A 15,659-nucleotide genomic window follows, 5' to 3' on the forward strand; every position below is an offset into this window, starting at 1 on the left:
TACAAATATATTTATTTTAAAATTTTTATATTTGATAATTTATATACAATAATCAAAATTACAATAATGAAACACAAGAGAGAAGAAAAAAAAAATTTCATCTATGCACAATTCCTTCACTTTGATTAGAAGTCAAAAAGATTTAAGTTTTTGGTAGTGAGCATGTAGTATCATGATTTTGCCCCATACTTTGTTTCAACATTTCTAGTTTGGATATTAAATTTTATTTCCTCGGAAAACAAAGAATTTAATGTAGCATATGTGTTGTCCATGTGAAAAAAAAAATTCAACAAGGAATTAGTCTTTTTTTAATTTACCGTAATTAACAGTTTTTAAAAATGCTTTTTATATATTTAATAAGTCATTAAAAAAACTTATATTTTCAATTGAATAGCCGTTATATTAAACTTTAAATAAATTATAGACCAATTTTCTTTATATATATAGATATATCAATCAAATAGTATTTTTTTTTAAAAAAAAATAAACTACTCATGTTAACAACATACACATACGATGGGTTAATACTTTAACCCATTTATACGCTCACTATATATGAATTGAGATTTGAATCCATTCTATTAATAAAAATACAAACATCCTGGACAAAACTCTGAATCTAATAAATCAAGAGATTGTTGACTCAATTAAATAGTTAAAATTTAAAAGATACACAAGATAACAACACTAATAAATAAACAATGTTTTTATCCTCTACACACTCTAAACTTGTACCATTTATGACCACGAACAAAGAGGATAACAAAAACAAGCATTTAAAAGTGACTAAGGATTAGAAGATTAAATAGCACTAGAGCCATTGGGTCCACTTGTTATTGTGTTTCACTGATACGAATCTAGTGAATCACTCCCAAGTGGTCCAAACATAATCCATCCGAGATTATTAAAGGGCTCTTTCATATCATATCATATCATATATAATCATAAACGAGTTATATATATATCTTTAAAACTTTTGTACTTATATAATAATTGAGGCGGTTCTTATGTAAAAATCTTAATTTCACAATAGTAAGTAATTATAATTTATGAATGTGTGTGTGTGTGTGTGAAAATTAGAAATTTTATAAAATATAAACATTAAAAATGACAGAGAAATTTGGAAATTTAGTATAATAATATCAACAAGATTGATAATGACAACCACTAATATTACAATGAGTGAAATACACATGGAACTCCTTAATTCCAAAACATGGTGGGTATATCTAGATTATATCCGGTTCCTTATAATTTTTATTTGATCATATAATTCTATAAACCAATCATTAATTATTTTTTATAAATTTAAAAATTGATATTTTTTATAAACCACAAATTTATATATTTATTGATATCATTGTACTATGTATTTAAATAAAAATAAATAAGAGAAGTAAAACACATCCAAGACATGTTAAAACAATGACAAAACGAAAAAGGAATAAAGGCGACTTTCTCAATACTAATACATCATGAATCATGACTAATTCGATTTGTAGAATAGTCATAAAGATATGAAATCTGCTTTGATGCAACTGTTCTCCATTAATCAAGTAGTTTTTATTAATTATACCGGATTAGATCAAATCTGTAACTTAAGGCTTTGTTTGGTTGGGGAAGGGAGGAGGGGTGAGGGGGTGTTGAGGGGTGTGGGTGTTGTTTGGTTGAGGGAGTGAAGGGGAGTGAGAGGGGGTGAGGAGGGGTGTGAGAGGCACCCCTCCTCACCTCATAATCCACCTCCCAAATCGGGTCTTTTTGTGAGTGGATGTTTATCGTTTTTTTAATTTTTTTAAATAACGCAAAAATACCATTAACGCCTTCACCTATACGTAGAATTCCTATCAGTATCCCAAGTAATTGTTTGTTTGGGGTTGTGAATATGTTTATCATGAGCATATTTTTTGTTAAATATGAAAAAAATAGGGTATGCTTGAATGATCATTGGGTGTTCACATTTTAACCAATATTTGTCAATTATAATCAAGATGTTATGACTCCTCATAATTTTTTTGTTCGAATAAATATTTTTTCCCTAATTATTGTGTGTGTTTTATAATGTTTATCATATATTATATATTGTGTTATTATTATTATTCTACAATTGATTATTATATATATTATTACCTATTTTTATCAGTATGCAGGGCAAAAATAATCAAATCACATTACACTCTTTCTCTCTCCTCCCCACTCCTCTTTTCAACTAAACAAAAAAAAATAAACTACTCCTCCACACCCCTTCATGAACCAAACACAATATTTTCTCAAACCCTCCATACTCCTCCCCTCACTCCCTCACTCCCCTCCTCGAGACCAAACAGGGGTAAAAGTCACATGACAAAAATGCATCTTTTGATATCAAACAACCAAAAAAAGACAAATTATACAATTAACCATTGTGGCCAATTTTTATTTTAGGGTTCAAACTTTAATTTAAATCAAAATGATTATCCAACTTCAATTTTATTTCATCAAATGATTACACGAGACTTATTTTTAATGATATATATGTTTGAAATTATCTTATATGACACATTTTTTTATTATATTGATAATTCTATTTCAATCGGTATAGAGAATTTCTTACATTACATCATCAAAAATATGTTAGAATTTTTTAGATGATTCTCTAGTAAAATAAAATTTAAACTGGATAACCATTTTGATGCAACTTAAAGTTTAAACTTAAAAATAAAAAAATAGACACTATGGTTTGATACTTTATAAAAAAAAAACCCTGAAAATCTATTAAGGGGGAAAAGAATGAAAATGAGAAACTGAAAATCCGCTTAAAAACCGAAAAAAGAGGAACACTTCTTTCTAACAATCGGGGACCTTTTTTTTGTTGGCAGGGAATGAAACAGTGAAATGAAAATATAATAAATAATTAAATAAACAGCACAAATAGCAGAGAGCATGGGGGTGACAATGTGACATGTACCCTTTTACAATCCCCACACAGTATCTTTCTTTGCATGTGTTATTTTAGTATTGTTCACAATTATTTAAAAAAAAAAGATAAATCACTTAAATTAAAAACAAGGAGTTCATATTCATATTATTTATTTGATTTGATTTATTTATTTTGTGTATATCACATCCCAATCTCTTCGCTTCTCTTTTATGCATTGGTTGACTTACTAAAAAGTAAAAATAATCATTGAAAAATCAGCAAATCATTGGCAACCTTAACTTTCAATATCTGTTTAAATATACTCGTTCAAGACTACTATAACAACAATTACCTTCAAAACATATATATATATATATATCCAAAAACAACATTATTTAAAAAAAATCATGTATTCTATAATAAACAAATAATGGCCTAATGCTACAACCATTAACAGCAAAAAAGATTTTCAAAGTTTCAAGAGTGTTGTTGTTTGTAAAAAAGGAATATACATAAAATTATATATATATATATATATGCATTAAACATCACAGGCTGGTGTTTGCATGGCATGGAAAAGTAGTCGGTGGGAGTGATGTGTGAAACATTAATTAGTTGCAAAGTTGCATGGCATGAAAAGGAAAGAAGAGAAGATATGAATACTAAACACATGAATGATAAAAAGCATATATAATACGAAGGTTTACAGAGCTATATGGTTAGCCTATTGTCAAAGGACAGGGCTAGTCTCTGTCCAATGCAGCTCATCAGTCATCACAAACAGAGCAGCTCCTTCCCTTCACATATCACTGTCCATTCTAGAATGCATTTCCATTTCTCAACGACTTCCACTTTTTACTCGTCACGCTATTTATATCTTCATCATAACTCACTTTTTTTTTGTATTTATATTTATACTTCTAAGGGTTTCCTTTTTGTTTATTTTTTTAAAAAAACAATTACATGTCAGACTTAAAATGGAATTTTGTAGTTCTGTAATTTAGTTACACACATATGTAAAGTACATAATATAGCCGAGCCATTAACGATTAATATTAATATTAAAAATTGAGTAAATTTTTTTCAGGTGAATACTTAAAGTTTAGCCTTATATTAGTTTGAGCACTAACTTTCAATTTATATCAAAATAAACACCAAATTTTAATTTCATTCCTCCAGCTGGATAATTGGAGATTTTCGGTCGATTTTTTGTGATATGAATGCCAAAAAGCTTTCGTTGATGCTCTGGGTCCACAACAACATGGCTACAGTATTCTGTAGAGAAAGGAAAAAAAAAAAGATAATGGGAGAGAAGCTGACGTGTACGTCCCCACGTGACAAAAAACCACATTGATTAAGTGGCTTAATTGGTGAGTAGGTGACGTGAACCCAGAGCATCCACGCAAGCTTTCCAGCATCCACATCAGCAAAAATCCACCGGAAATCCCCAATTACCCAGCTAGAAAAATGAAATTAAAACTTGATACTCATTTTAATACAAATTGAAAATTAGTACTCAAACAGATATAAGGCTAAACTTAGGTACTCACTGGAAAATTTTACCCATTAAAAACTCATATGTTCCATGTGAGGTTGAGAATTAAAAAAATATAAAATAAATGATTTAAACTCATCCTATTATTCCCTATTTGACATATCAATATAAAACTCATAATATGATATACTTCTGATCACCTATTGAAAACTCGCTTCATACATATGAAATTTTGAGTATTCTCTTGTTCTTCTAAATAAAATTGCCTGATAACAAATCACTGTCTTAATATCTAATTGCATTTACCTACTAAGATTGGCTTCAATCTACTTTGCCAGGTTTTGTTAGAAATATTGTTTTCCAACCCTAGGTAGTCTCCACTCGCCTACTTATGTCTGTTCTTTACTGATAAAATCAACAAAACAATCATTGGGGACAACACTTAGTCATGAAAAATAATCTAATGGATTCCATTCTATGATAACTATCACGGAATCAAGACGTGACTCATTCTTAACCATGATTTTGTAAATTTTATTTTTTATTTATCATATAATATAGAGATAAATTAGTAATTATCTTAAAAGATGATTACCTTTGTTTTAAAAATCACTAAATTAAGACAATCCAACAGGTGATAATAATATCACGGAATCGTGTCTGCGAGATATTTTTTCTTAGTTATTTTTTCTTAGTTATTATAAAAAAAATACTCTATAAAAGAGATATATCAGTTATATTTTAGTCCGAAATGATCAAAACAAACAATGATTCCACTTCAAGCATCACTGGTGGTCTTACCCCTTAAAAAAGAAAAAAATCTAGTAAACTTTAAGTGACATAGGGATACCAATGTCTTATGAGAGTATACTTGAAAATGAGTTTTATAAAAAAATTATATACACGTAAATAATAACCTATATGTATACAGATCTAAAAGAGAAGTGAGTTTTGATGATGTGGACAGACAGGCATATTGTTTTAAGGGCAAAAAGGACCTTTGGGCATCCTGAAAAGTAAGAACAAGTGATGAGGACTATCTAATGATACAACTTTGGATTTTACCATTCTGAGGCCCGCATTGGCCTAATCATTGTGGGGTTCACAACGTTTGTTTCATAGCTCTCAACAGTCAAGTTCTTCAATTTTTCATATTAACTTAATTTACTTTCTTATTCTTCTTAATGTTTTTAAGCTCATCATTCTCTTGACATGAAAAATTCAATTATCTAAAAAACAAATAAGCGGGAGTTTAATAATAAGACTCAAGAAACTCATTTCAAATCAAATTTACGAGAGATAATTTTACGGACCTTTTTTCCCCCATTTACTGCTGCTGTGCTGCACTCATTTTTCAGCTCTGTATCCTACAAAATAGATTACTTGTGTTTAATAAAGTTTACAAAAGGGGGAAATAATTATTCATGCAATTTCAAAAATGAAGACTGAATCCCTGCTAAACCCTTTCATCCCCTGCCATTCTTTTATCTTTCTTATCCCCTATGGTCCCTCTTTGTCCTAACTCTGAGCAAAAGTATATCCCATTACCAACCCCACATTGTCCCTCTGCTCAAATCCTGACTCTGAGCAAAAAAATGCATTTGGAATCAATCAAAATCCTCTTCCTTTTGCAACCACAGGGACATACAGGCCTAGCCAGCTTTTGTCTCAATAGAATGTCCAGAATCAAGAAAAGAGTTGGTCCAAAAATTGAGCCCTAAATTGGACATTTAGCTATAAAACACACAACTGATAGCAAGTGCCTAGATACACATCACACAGTCCCTAGGGGGACCAAGTGATGTGTCTTTTCAATTGAGAATGGGTCAACTCAAATTAGCCACAAGACAAAGAAAAAGATGATAATGAATGTGCTGATGTTTCATTGCATACCTTGAAAATTAAGGTTGAGTCCTTTTCCCACCATTACTCCTTTCTATAGTTCTACCTGTCTATTTGTCTGCCTGTTTGTCTGGAGATTTATTGTTGTTGCTGTTTTAGACCCTGTTTTCCCAATGGTTTTAATTGGATATCACAATTCAAAAGGTTCTTCTGCCAATCAAAATACATTCAAACAAAAGGGAATCAATTGATCCTTTCCTATTTCTAAAGCATAAGAAAATGCGGGAAGATTAATCAATAAGTACCATATCAGACAGCGATCTTGTTTTGCTGTAGCACAAGATAATATTCTTCTCATTCTCTGCTCCAATCCAAATGGGCAGTCACTTTTCTGGAACTACATCAGGCGTTGTCACCGAAAAAGTGTAGGATTCTCCATGTTTTCCCTTCAAACAGAAGAAAAGTAAAAGCTTTCAAACTTAACAATTAAGAAACAACAAAGCAATAGCAGCAACAAAATCAAGCAACTTTGCAAACAAAATGATTATAATAATCAAACCACAAATCATGTCCTGACAATTGTAAGAAAATATTCATATGGAGCACACAGCTCATGGAGAAGACCCCAAAAGAATCTAAATGAACTTGCTGTTCTGCCAATCAACAGGATGTCAAAGATAGTAACTGTAAGAGAGTACAACTCAAGAGGACAAAGAGTCTCAAAAGAATACATTCATATGCAATCAGGACCATTCCTAAATCCCAGGTGGATTGTCAAAAGTTTGTCCAATATTTGGTAGCAAGAAGAATCACTTCACATTAAGGAGTTTAGCTACTTTTGCCATCAGATCCACCCACAACTAATGCATGCTTCACCACTCAAGTAATTGCACCAGAACTAAGTGAAGGGGCCATTTTTCTCATCTTCTGCTCAACCTCATTTCCAATTGGACATGGTAGAATTTAATCATACAAGGAAATTGCAAGATACTAGAGAATATCAATCAACATCATTCTCATCAAATAAAATATAATTGTAAGAATAAAAATAAAAAAAAAGGCTATAACTTGACAAGAAACAAAAGCAGTGTGACAATTTATCTGCAGTTTTCATGTGCACCTGGCTTGCAAACACATCAAGTGGCTATCCTCGTGATGCCTTGTCTCTTTGTCCATCCCTAAATAGGCATTAGATGATCACTTATGGTATTTAGCATGCCACAATAATTATAAAAATGTTCCTTGATTGTTAATGCCTCGTTGGGCAGTGCACTGGCTATAGGATCTCGATGTGATACAGATGCTTCTTGAGACACATACACATGGAATCTATTTGCTAGTGGGAAATCCATTTTACATACATATTATAAATCTGTTCAGTAGCAGTGAGAAATATTTAACTGAATCATAAATACACATCATCATAGCTATTTGCAGAACGAACATAGGCATTAGCCATTTGTTTTAACCTCACCAAATAAGCAAAAAATAGGACTCACTGTATGTGCAAGTTAAATAACAAGAAACATAAATAGGATTACTTCACCAGTGCTAAAATAGGTATAGCATTCTGGATCAATAACAACAATGAATGATGTAAAAAGAGATTATTTACATTAGGAGGATTTCTAGCTTAATATGCTTAAAGATGGTGCACTTGGATAGGCATAGCAATGCATTGGTACATCAGAACTTTGAAAAGTCTATCATATGAGCTTATTATTTCAATTAGAAAGACATTAGTATGTTTCAGTTCTAAAGCGCAAGAAGCACTCTAATGATACAATTAAATTGAAGTTTCAAATCAAATTTATAGACTAAAATTTTCTTATAAGCCCAGAATGCTATACCAAATTCCATACACTTCTAGAAGCAGCATCAAATTAACCTACTAAGTTAACCAATCATCTGGGCATAAACACAACCAAAGTTGTCATTAGGCTTCAGGCTTAAATTGAACTATACTTTGATCCATCTAAAAAAAATCCATCAGCACAAAAACCATAGACCAGGATTTGGCTTCAAACTTCAAACCAAGCCATTATGTGCACCAGGCAGATAAATGGACTCGAAGTTAAAACTTCTGGCAGGCATATTGGCAATTAAAGAGTACAGCTGCACAGCAAATCAATAAACTAAAATCTTAAAAGCCCATAACTTCATGAACTTGAGAGTGAGTATTTTGACAAAAAACTTTCAAAGGTATAATTTCTGCTCAACTGCCTAAGTGCAATCTTGGATACTAATTTGAGAAACTGAATGCAACTTAAGCAGGAAATTTTCATCAAACAACTCAAAAAGATGGCACGAGAAAAGTTGTACAGGTCACTTTATCTTTGAAGCACAAATTAAGGATAAATGTTTGTCAAAAGGTTATATGTCCAAATAAAATATGAAATAACAGACTACAGCAAGCATATCATAACAATCAATTTCACATAATGCCCCCAAAATGTTCTTATTCAGATTACGAAGAAAACTAATCCCAATGGGTAAGGCATTAAGATTCTAATGATCTGCAAATGAGAACCAAAAACAAAATAATTTCAGGGATGCAAACCAAATTTGGCACGCTGGTTCAACTAATTGATTAATAAGCTTCACAGGAAACCATCTAACCTAACTACCACTCCATAGCATTTGTTTTATGAATGACAACATTCTTGGTGTTCATGATCAAGCCAAACTTAGTTGCCACATACGCACGACGTGAATATGCATGAAAAGAGGCCCAAAGCCAATGCTTGTTCTTAGTAGGGCAGATGCTTTAGGCTGCAGAGGTGGTGAAGATGTCATGTTCAATGAGAGATAGCCTTATCATAAATTGAAAGGGATAATAAATGCCAGCCTCTGGTGGAGCTAAAGCAGTTCAACTACGGTGATCACCCAATTTATTCAGTCATACATTTCATCAAAATGTACAAGAATCATCACAGCTCAATCATAATAACATTGGTAGAAGTCATGCAAGATATTAAAATGCATGATGTAGAAAAGAGCTGTAGACCAGAAGGAAGCAAACTTTCAGAGCATACACATTCTATAAATATCAACTAAAGCTAGAGTAGAGTTAATTACAAAACAATCTTAAAGGTAATCATCTTTTCCTCATAAAGGTATGTCAAAAAAGCACATAATTAAATCTCACAGAAAAGTAACTAAAAACCAATGATAATTTATGTTGTCAACATCAGATATAAAAGGCCTTTCAAATACTCGATGATCTCAGACCCTCCAAGTTTTGAGCTTCCAAAAACTCTATCAACAAAAGATATGGGTACCTGAATTCAGCAAAGACAAAAGTAAAATGGGGCAGAGGAACCAAGCATAGAAAATTGAATGGTAAAAACGAGGTAGTAACACAAGGATATCTTTTGTTTCCAAAAACTATAATATTTTAAACATGCAATAAAATACTTGATACTTAATTTCGCTACGTAAAAAGGAAGAAATAATGAAAAATGATTAAGAAAAGTCTTTCAATACATCAAAACTTGATAGCTTCCAACAATATGGAGAATAAAGACAAGAAGCAAATGATTCAGAATCTCAAATAGGAAGGAAGAGCATTTAGAAAATAAACTTGAACACTATAATCTTGAAATCTTTTACAGGAAATACTTATTAACATTTTTGGTTTGGAAAACATGATATAACTTTCTTTTGGGAACTCCCAAAAGACTTTGATAACTCAAGAAATTTGGAAAAGTCACTTGTCACTAATATATGCATGACGACCTTCCTGAATAAGTTGTGCAATGATTGGTAATCTTTAAATGTATGTTGATAACAATCGTTTTTCTTTTTTCATAGGATAACACATAAAACCTGATCATAACTCAAACTTGGCAGTAAACGTCATTGGTAGCAAAATCCATGAATAAAGTTATTTATTACAATCATCAGAACTGTAATTATACAAAAGAGAATTTCAGAGAGAACTTACCTCTTCTATATGGTAACCTTTTCTGGAAGCCCTAACAATCATTTCCATTTGAAATACATAACCTTTACTCACACAGGATGAGATGACATCTTCGAGGACAGACTTCCGATAAAGCCTTAACTAATAGAGGTAATGTTAGCCATAAACAACATAAAGCACAAAGATGATGTATTCCAACAATAAGTGACATACCGAAAAGATCCAGTTAAGTCTGACACTCCAGGCCATAATAGTGTTTGTGCAAGTACATTGGCTCCCCTGCTTGTTAATTTGCGCATAAGGTTCCAACCATGAACACCACCACCTCTCACGTACCTTGTCCCTGTAACTATACTAGCACCAGTCTCCATCTGTTTCCTATAATATCAAATAACATGCATATGCACACCAAGAGTCATTAGTTAGTAAGGATAGTTTCATGTCAAGCAAATCCAAACTTACACTATAATCAACAAGTAAAGTCCATGCTTAATTAAATTGGCAATAAAGCAACCTACATCCAGCAATAGGTCAATAACATTACTTTCGCTATTAAAGTATTAGTTGCCTCTTTTACTTTCATGTTAAATAGCTTCTTAAAACACAATAGGAGCCAGCAAAAGTTCCACTGTTCTAGTAAACTACAGAGGCATTTAAAAAGTGGCATATGAAGACAACTGCCGTTCATTTTTCAGTTGTATGATGATGCCATGGAATCATCATAAAGGACCCACAAGTAAAAGACTGACACTTCTTGTTGCAATTTGCATGATAATGTGCTACAATTTGTAAACAAAAAACAACCAGTACAAAGGAAATGCCCCACATGTTTCAATAGTATAATGATTGTATCTAATCCTTAATGTTAACATTTGTGCAAAACAGTGTCACTCTCATGTACACATTGCGTGATGATAAGCCAAACACAGACACACAAATAAATAAATAAATAAATATCTGGCAGAAGAAATAAATATATTCTAAATACCATTCAAGACAGAATACCTGATAAAACTTGGTATGTACTTCGGCTGCAGAAAGAAGAACCATACATTAGAGTAGGTTAGGTTAAAAACTTATTGAATTCAAAATTCGGATACTTACTACATTAGTTGCTTAATGTAACTTACATGATGTGATAAATCAGCATCCATAATAATCACAAAATTCCCTGATGCATATTTTAGCCCATGAAAATATGCAGTACCTGAAAAGAAAGAAAGGAAAAACTCTGAATCAATCAAACACCCAACCATTTTTCTTAAACGAGGTTTATCAAACACTGACCTAGACCAAGTTTCTTGGGTCTTGCTCTCAATAGCTACATTACATTTAGAATAAAATGTCAGTTAACAAAGAAAAATAAGAAAAGTCACAAGAAGAAAAAAGATTGTAAAGAAAAAGAAAAAAAATGAGCTAGACAAAGCTCATAAGCTTATATATATATATATATATATATATCAAAATTTTAATTCTAAGGATTACAATGCGATCTTCTCCATACACATGTTGCAACTGCCTAACAATATCTTGTGTTCCATCAGGGCTTCCATCGTCCACAACAATAACCTCAAAATCAACATCCCTAAGATGGCCAATAGAGTGATATCAGGAAATCTTTAACTTGCTAACACGCAAATTTATAATATAATCATAAGACATACGCAAATATAAAAAGTAAATATCAACAAAAATAAAATGTGCAGCTCCATTTGAAATAATGACAAAATATCATTCAGCCACACACCATATATAAATCAAATCAATCAGGCAGCAGCATTCAATAGAGAATGTCTAGGAATGAATTTGATCACAACCATCAATAACGTATGAAATGACTAACAAAAAATTCCAACAAAAGCTCAACTTCAAAAAACTAATTTTTTTTCAACCATACACACCTAAGATGCTTGAAGACGAGATAAATTATGAGGGCAATGTTAAGTCGCTCATTGTAAGTTGGAATGATGATGCTATACTTATTCTTCTCTTCTTGCTTGAGTTGCTCCTTCATCCTTCACTTCTAAACCCTTTGCAAATCCTTCCTCTTTTTCCTTCTTTTACCTATAAAAAAACCATAATTACGACGAATTCAACACGAAAAGGTATTCAAACTGCATATAAAACTGGCGCTCTTGATAGCGCAACGTAATTTCAATATAAAATCCAATATTTTCGCTCAAAATCCATGCAAGGCCGAGCAATTAAGCGAAAAATCGCAATTCGAACTACAAAATAAACATAAATCCACAAACTCGACACTGTGGATGAGACAGCAATCAAACGCATCTGAAATGGCGGATCTGATGCAATAGAAAGTTGAAATTGGGAAGCAAATCAAAGTGAAGCAAGACAAGATAGAGATCTTTGGCATAACGAAAGAAGGAAACCCTAGAAAACCATGGGAGCGAGTGGATACCTGAGAGATCGCAAGGGCGCAAGCGCGAAGGAGCTCGTCGTGCAAGGCTCGGAGCGCAAGCTATGTTGACAAAGACGAGGGTAGCGGAGTCGGGTTATCGGGTACTGGATTCATATCGGATTCGGGTTTAGATCCAAACTCCAAATTATACAGATCCGATTAGTAACAAGTATTACTGGGCTGTCCAACAAGACCTTCGGCCCAATGCATATAGGCCCAAGTCAAGTGTGTCATTTTATAGATGAATCCCTAAAGTTTATATAATTACATCAACACGCGTAAAATAATGTACCAGTAGTTGGATTTCATATTAGATTAATTATTGTTATTATTTTTTTTTTATAAAAAAGACACCAATCCAGTCATCTCTAATTTAAGTAAAGACAAGGGCATGCATAAGAGTTTGGTAATCTTAACAAACACTTGTGTCTTCATCTTAGATCAGTATTGCAAATTAATCATTAATCATTATGTTCATTTCATATTGTATTACTTTCATCTTTTATGCATGTTTGTACATACATATATGTTATGAAATATATATATATATTTTTGAATTATTATTTTACCTCACATCTCACTGAAGATGGTGCAACCATGAGCATTAGAACCGCTTGCCCAATCAAAATATATTTTACATATCTTATTATCCAATATATTATGAATTTTTTTTTTTGTTTTTTTAACTTTATTTATAAAGAGGTTTTGTATTTTTATAAGAGTCATGTTTCACTTTCTAGGCATCTGAGTCTACACTATTAACCAATCATTTTCTATTTCTTTCTTTGTTATCTTTAAATCATGTTTTGTATCTTCTCCATTTCTATCTTTCCCTCCCTCATTTTTTTTTTTGAGAAAATCTTCCATCAATTCTTATATGCAATGCAAATTTTAGTTTGAATTATTTTAAAATTTTTTTTGGTAATGTTTATATTAAATATATACACACACTCACGTACTAATTAACAACAATAAAAATAATAATCTCAACAAAGTGACTCACAGATTGAGAGTAATTTACATTTCATTTAACAAAAAATGATTAAATTAATCAAATATTAATTAATAAATATAAAAAAGGTGGATTGCATGTGAGACGCATTTACACTTCTTTACCCACTACAATATCAAATTTATTATGTCTACCAGCTTAAAACATCCCATTAATATTTTCTCTTTTTTTTCTTTTTTTTTATAAAGCAATTCATATTTTCTTATATACTTTTTTTATTCACAACTTATATACATATATATATATAAATATAAATCTAATTTTACAAATTTTAGAAGAACATAAAAATTGAGCCTGCATTTCCTAAAAAAAATCAATAATAATAATCAACTAATGTTGCAATCCCAACCAAAAAAAAAGATAAAACTTTGGAATTATCATTATTTATTATTTTGCACATTTACTCATACCATCATCACAATTCACAAGCAAGAATGAATGAATTAATTAATTACTTAAAACAATAAAAAAAAATGAGGAATATAAAAGAAGGAAAAAATTAAATAAATCTCATGCTCATTTAACTTAAAAAAAAAAAAACAAAAAAAACAAACAGATCGAGTGAATTACCAAGAACAAATTTCCCCCCAAAAAAAGTCTTTTTTATCTTCTCAAAAGAGTACAAACAAGATAATAAGAACAGCAAAGACAACAGATTACTGTTTACTCATCCAGACCCTCGATGCGGCGATCACCGGAAAAGCCATCTTTCTCTCCGGCAAGGAAGATCGGAAGGAAAGATGAAGAGGAGGAGGCCAGATCGGAGGCGGACATGGATAAAGGCACCCAGGAGCGGTGGATCGGGTAAGAGAGGCGGGAGGAGGAGGAGGAGGAGGAGGAGCAGGAGGCGGAGTGGTGGAGGGCGCAGCCGCAGTTGCGGTGGTAGGGACGGCGGCGGACGTCGGAGTCGAAGGCGGAGAGGGAGGCGTCGAAGAGGCACCGAAGCGGCCCGGAAGCCGCTTCGGTAGCCATGCCTACCCTCTTTGTTGGATCTGGAGATGAGATTAAAAAAAAAACCAAAAGGAAATGGGAATTTTTGAGGGGGTGAGAAGAGATTGAGAGGAAGAAGAGAAGTATATATAAAGAGATGGAAAGAGAGGCAGGAGTTGGCCTTCCAGGCTGGTCAGCAGCAACAAGAAATAGAAATATTACAGCCTGGAGAACCTTTTTTAAATATAAAATTAAAAAAATAATATTTTTTTATAACTTTTTAATTTATTTGTATTATATATATATATATATATATATATATATATATATATGGTATAATACTCAGAATTAGTTTCTATCTCTCTTCTCATTTTATCCGTCTTAATTACAAATCTGTCACTCCACTAATCTTTTTACTCTTTCAAAAATGACCCAGATTTAGCTCTCTATTTTTAATTTCTTACTCCCATCATGTGCTCTACTATTGAAAAATACGATTCGATAATTAGCCCTATTTTTAGAGTAGGGGAGGGACTAATTAGAACCATTTTCAAGAGTGGAGAGACTACTTGGGACATTTCTAAATAGAGGACCAGAGAAAGTGGAGGGCATCACTTCGGATATTATACCTTTATATATATACATGAACATCCATGAACCACAAACACAAAATCTACATACATACATATCAACAATTGAATTTCAGATGAAAAGTATCAGAAGTGGTCATGAATGTTTAAAGTAAGTATGTATGTGTAATGCGTCGTTTTTATGTCGATGTGAGGCAACAGGCTCCGAGTCAGTGTAGTGCGATTTCATGTTTGGGGCGGTTTCGCGAAAGTCTTTCGAGTTGGCGTCAGGCGTGGATGGCTCTATAATTAGCCATCTCGAGCACTTTTCACGGAGATAACCCGCCCAAACGTGAAATTGTGCATGGCGAGCGAGAGCAAGTTTCGTGACCATATCGTTACAAAAAAAACATATGCGGCCACAGCGTTATACTTACGAAATATTTGTGACCACCAGTGATACTTACCCATTGAATTTCAATTCACTGTATAGAGCATTGTGCAATGAACAATATTATTGTTAGCACTAACAGCTATTTTAATTGTTATTGTGTGATGGTATTTTATATAT

The 15,659-nt window shown here is 32.2% G+C and overlaps 2 protein-coding genes and 1 long non-coding RNA gene across 4 annotated transcripts; all 3 read right to left on the bottom strand.

Moving 5' to 3' along the window:
* Positions 1-5,520: 5,520 nt before the first annotated feature.
* LOC120257393 lies at positions 5,521-6,715 on the bottom strand. Its single transcript, XR_005535668.1, has 3 exons — positions 6,539-6,715; positions 6,285-6,443; positions 5,521-5,758 (listed from the first exon to the last, which is right to left on the bottom strand). It is a non-coding gene; the product is annotated as an uncharacterized LOC120257393 (long non-coding RNA).
* A 2,531-nt stretch (positions 6,716-9,246) lies between these two features.
* On the bottom strand, positions 9,247-12,696 carry LOC120257394 (dolichol-phosphate mannosyltransferase subunit 1). Of its 2 annotated transcripts, none has more exons than XM_039264866.1 (9): positions 12,578-12,696; positions 12,060-12,222; positions 11,644-11,743; positions 11,446-11,479; positions 11,289-11,365; positions 11,164-11,189; positions 10,372-10,536; positions 10,180-10,294; positions 9,247-9,514 (listed from the first exon to the last, which is right to left on the bottom strand). In XM_039264866.1, the coding sequence occupies exons 2-9, from the start codon at positions 12,170-12,172 to the stop codon at positions 9,410-9,412; spliced, it is 735 nt and encodes a 244-aa protein (XP_039120800.1). In that variant the 5' UTR covers positions 12,173-12,222; positions 12,578-12,696; the 3' UTR covers positions 9,247-9,409. The 2 variants fall into 2 exon arrangements, with proteins under 2 accessions (XP_039120800.1, XP_039120801.1); XM_039264867.1 differs by lacking the exon at positions 12,578-12,696 and adding an exon at positions 12,414-12,508.
* Positions 12,697-14,169: 1,473 nt separating this feature from the next.
* LOC120257400 lies at positions 14,170-14,673 on the bottom strand. The gene has a single exon (XM_039264874.1). It carries the CDS (start codon positions 14,559-14,561, stop codon positions 14,253-14,255), a length of 309 nt encoding a protein of 102 aa, XP_039120808.1. The 5' UTR covers positions 14,562-14,673; the 3' UTR covers positions 14,170-14,252.
* Positions 14,674-15,659: the final 986 nt, after the last annotated feature.

The sequence above is a fragment of the Dioscorea cayenensis genome, unplaced genomic scaffold (genome assembly GCF_009730915.1).
Source record: "Dioscorea cayenensis subsp. rotundata cultivar TDr96_F1 unplaced genomic scaffold, TDr96_F1_v2_PseudoChromosome.rev07_lg8_w22 25.fasta BLBR01002082.1, whole genome shotgun sequence".
Lineage (NCBI taxonomy): Eukaryota > Viridiplantae > Streptophyta > Magnoliopsida > Dioscoreales > Dioscoreaceae > Dioscorea > Dioscorea cayenensis.

What these genes read in the sequence shown, in the direction of transcription:
- LOC120257400 (XM_039264874.1), bottom strand. Translation starts at nt 14,561, where the DNA reads ATGGCTACCGAAGCGGCTTCCGGGCCGCTTCGGTGCCTCTTCGACGCC.
- LOC120257394 (XM_039264866.1), bottom strand. Translation starts at nt 12,172, where the DNA reads ATGAAGGAGCAACTCAAGCAAGAAGAGAAGAATAAGTATAGCATCATC. An exon ending in TGTATGGAGAAGATCGCATT is followed by an intron (nt 11,480 to 11,643) that starts GTAATCCTTAGA and finishes AATGTAATGTAG; the next exon opens with CTATTGAGAGCAAGACCCAA. An exon ending in TACATACCAAGTTTTATCAG is followed by an intron (nt 10,537 to 11,163) that starts GTATTCTGTCTT and finishes TTGATATTATAG; the next exon opens with GAAACAGATGGAGACTGGTG.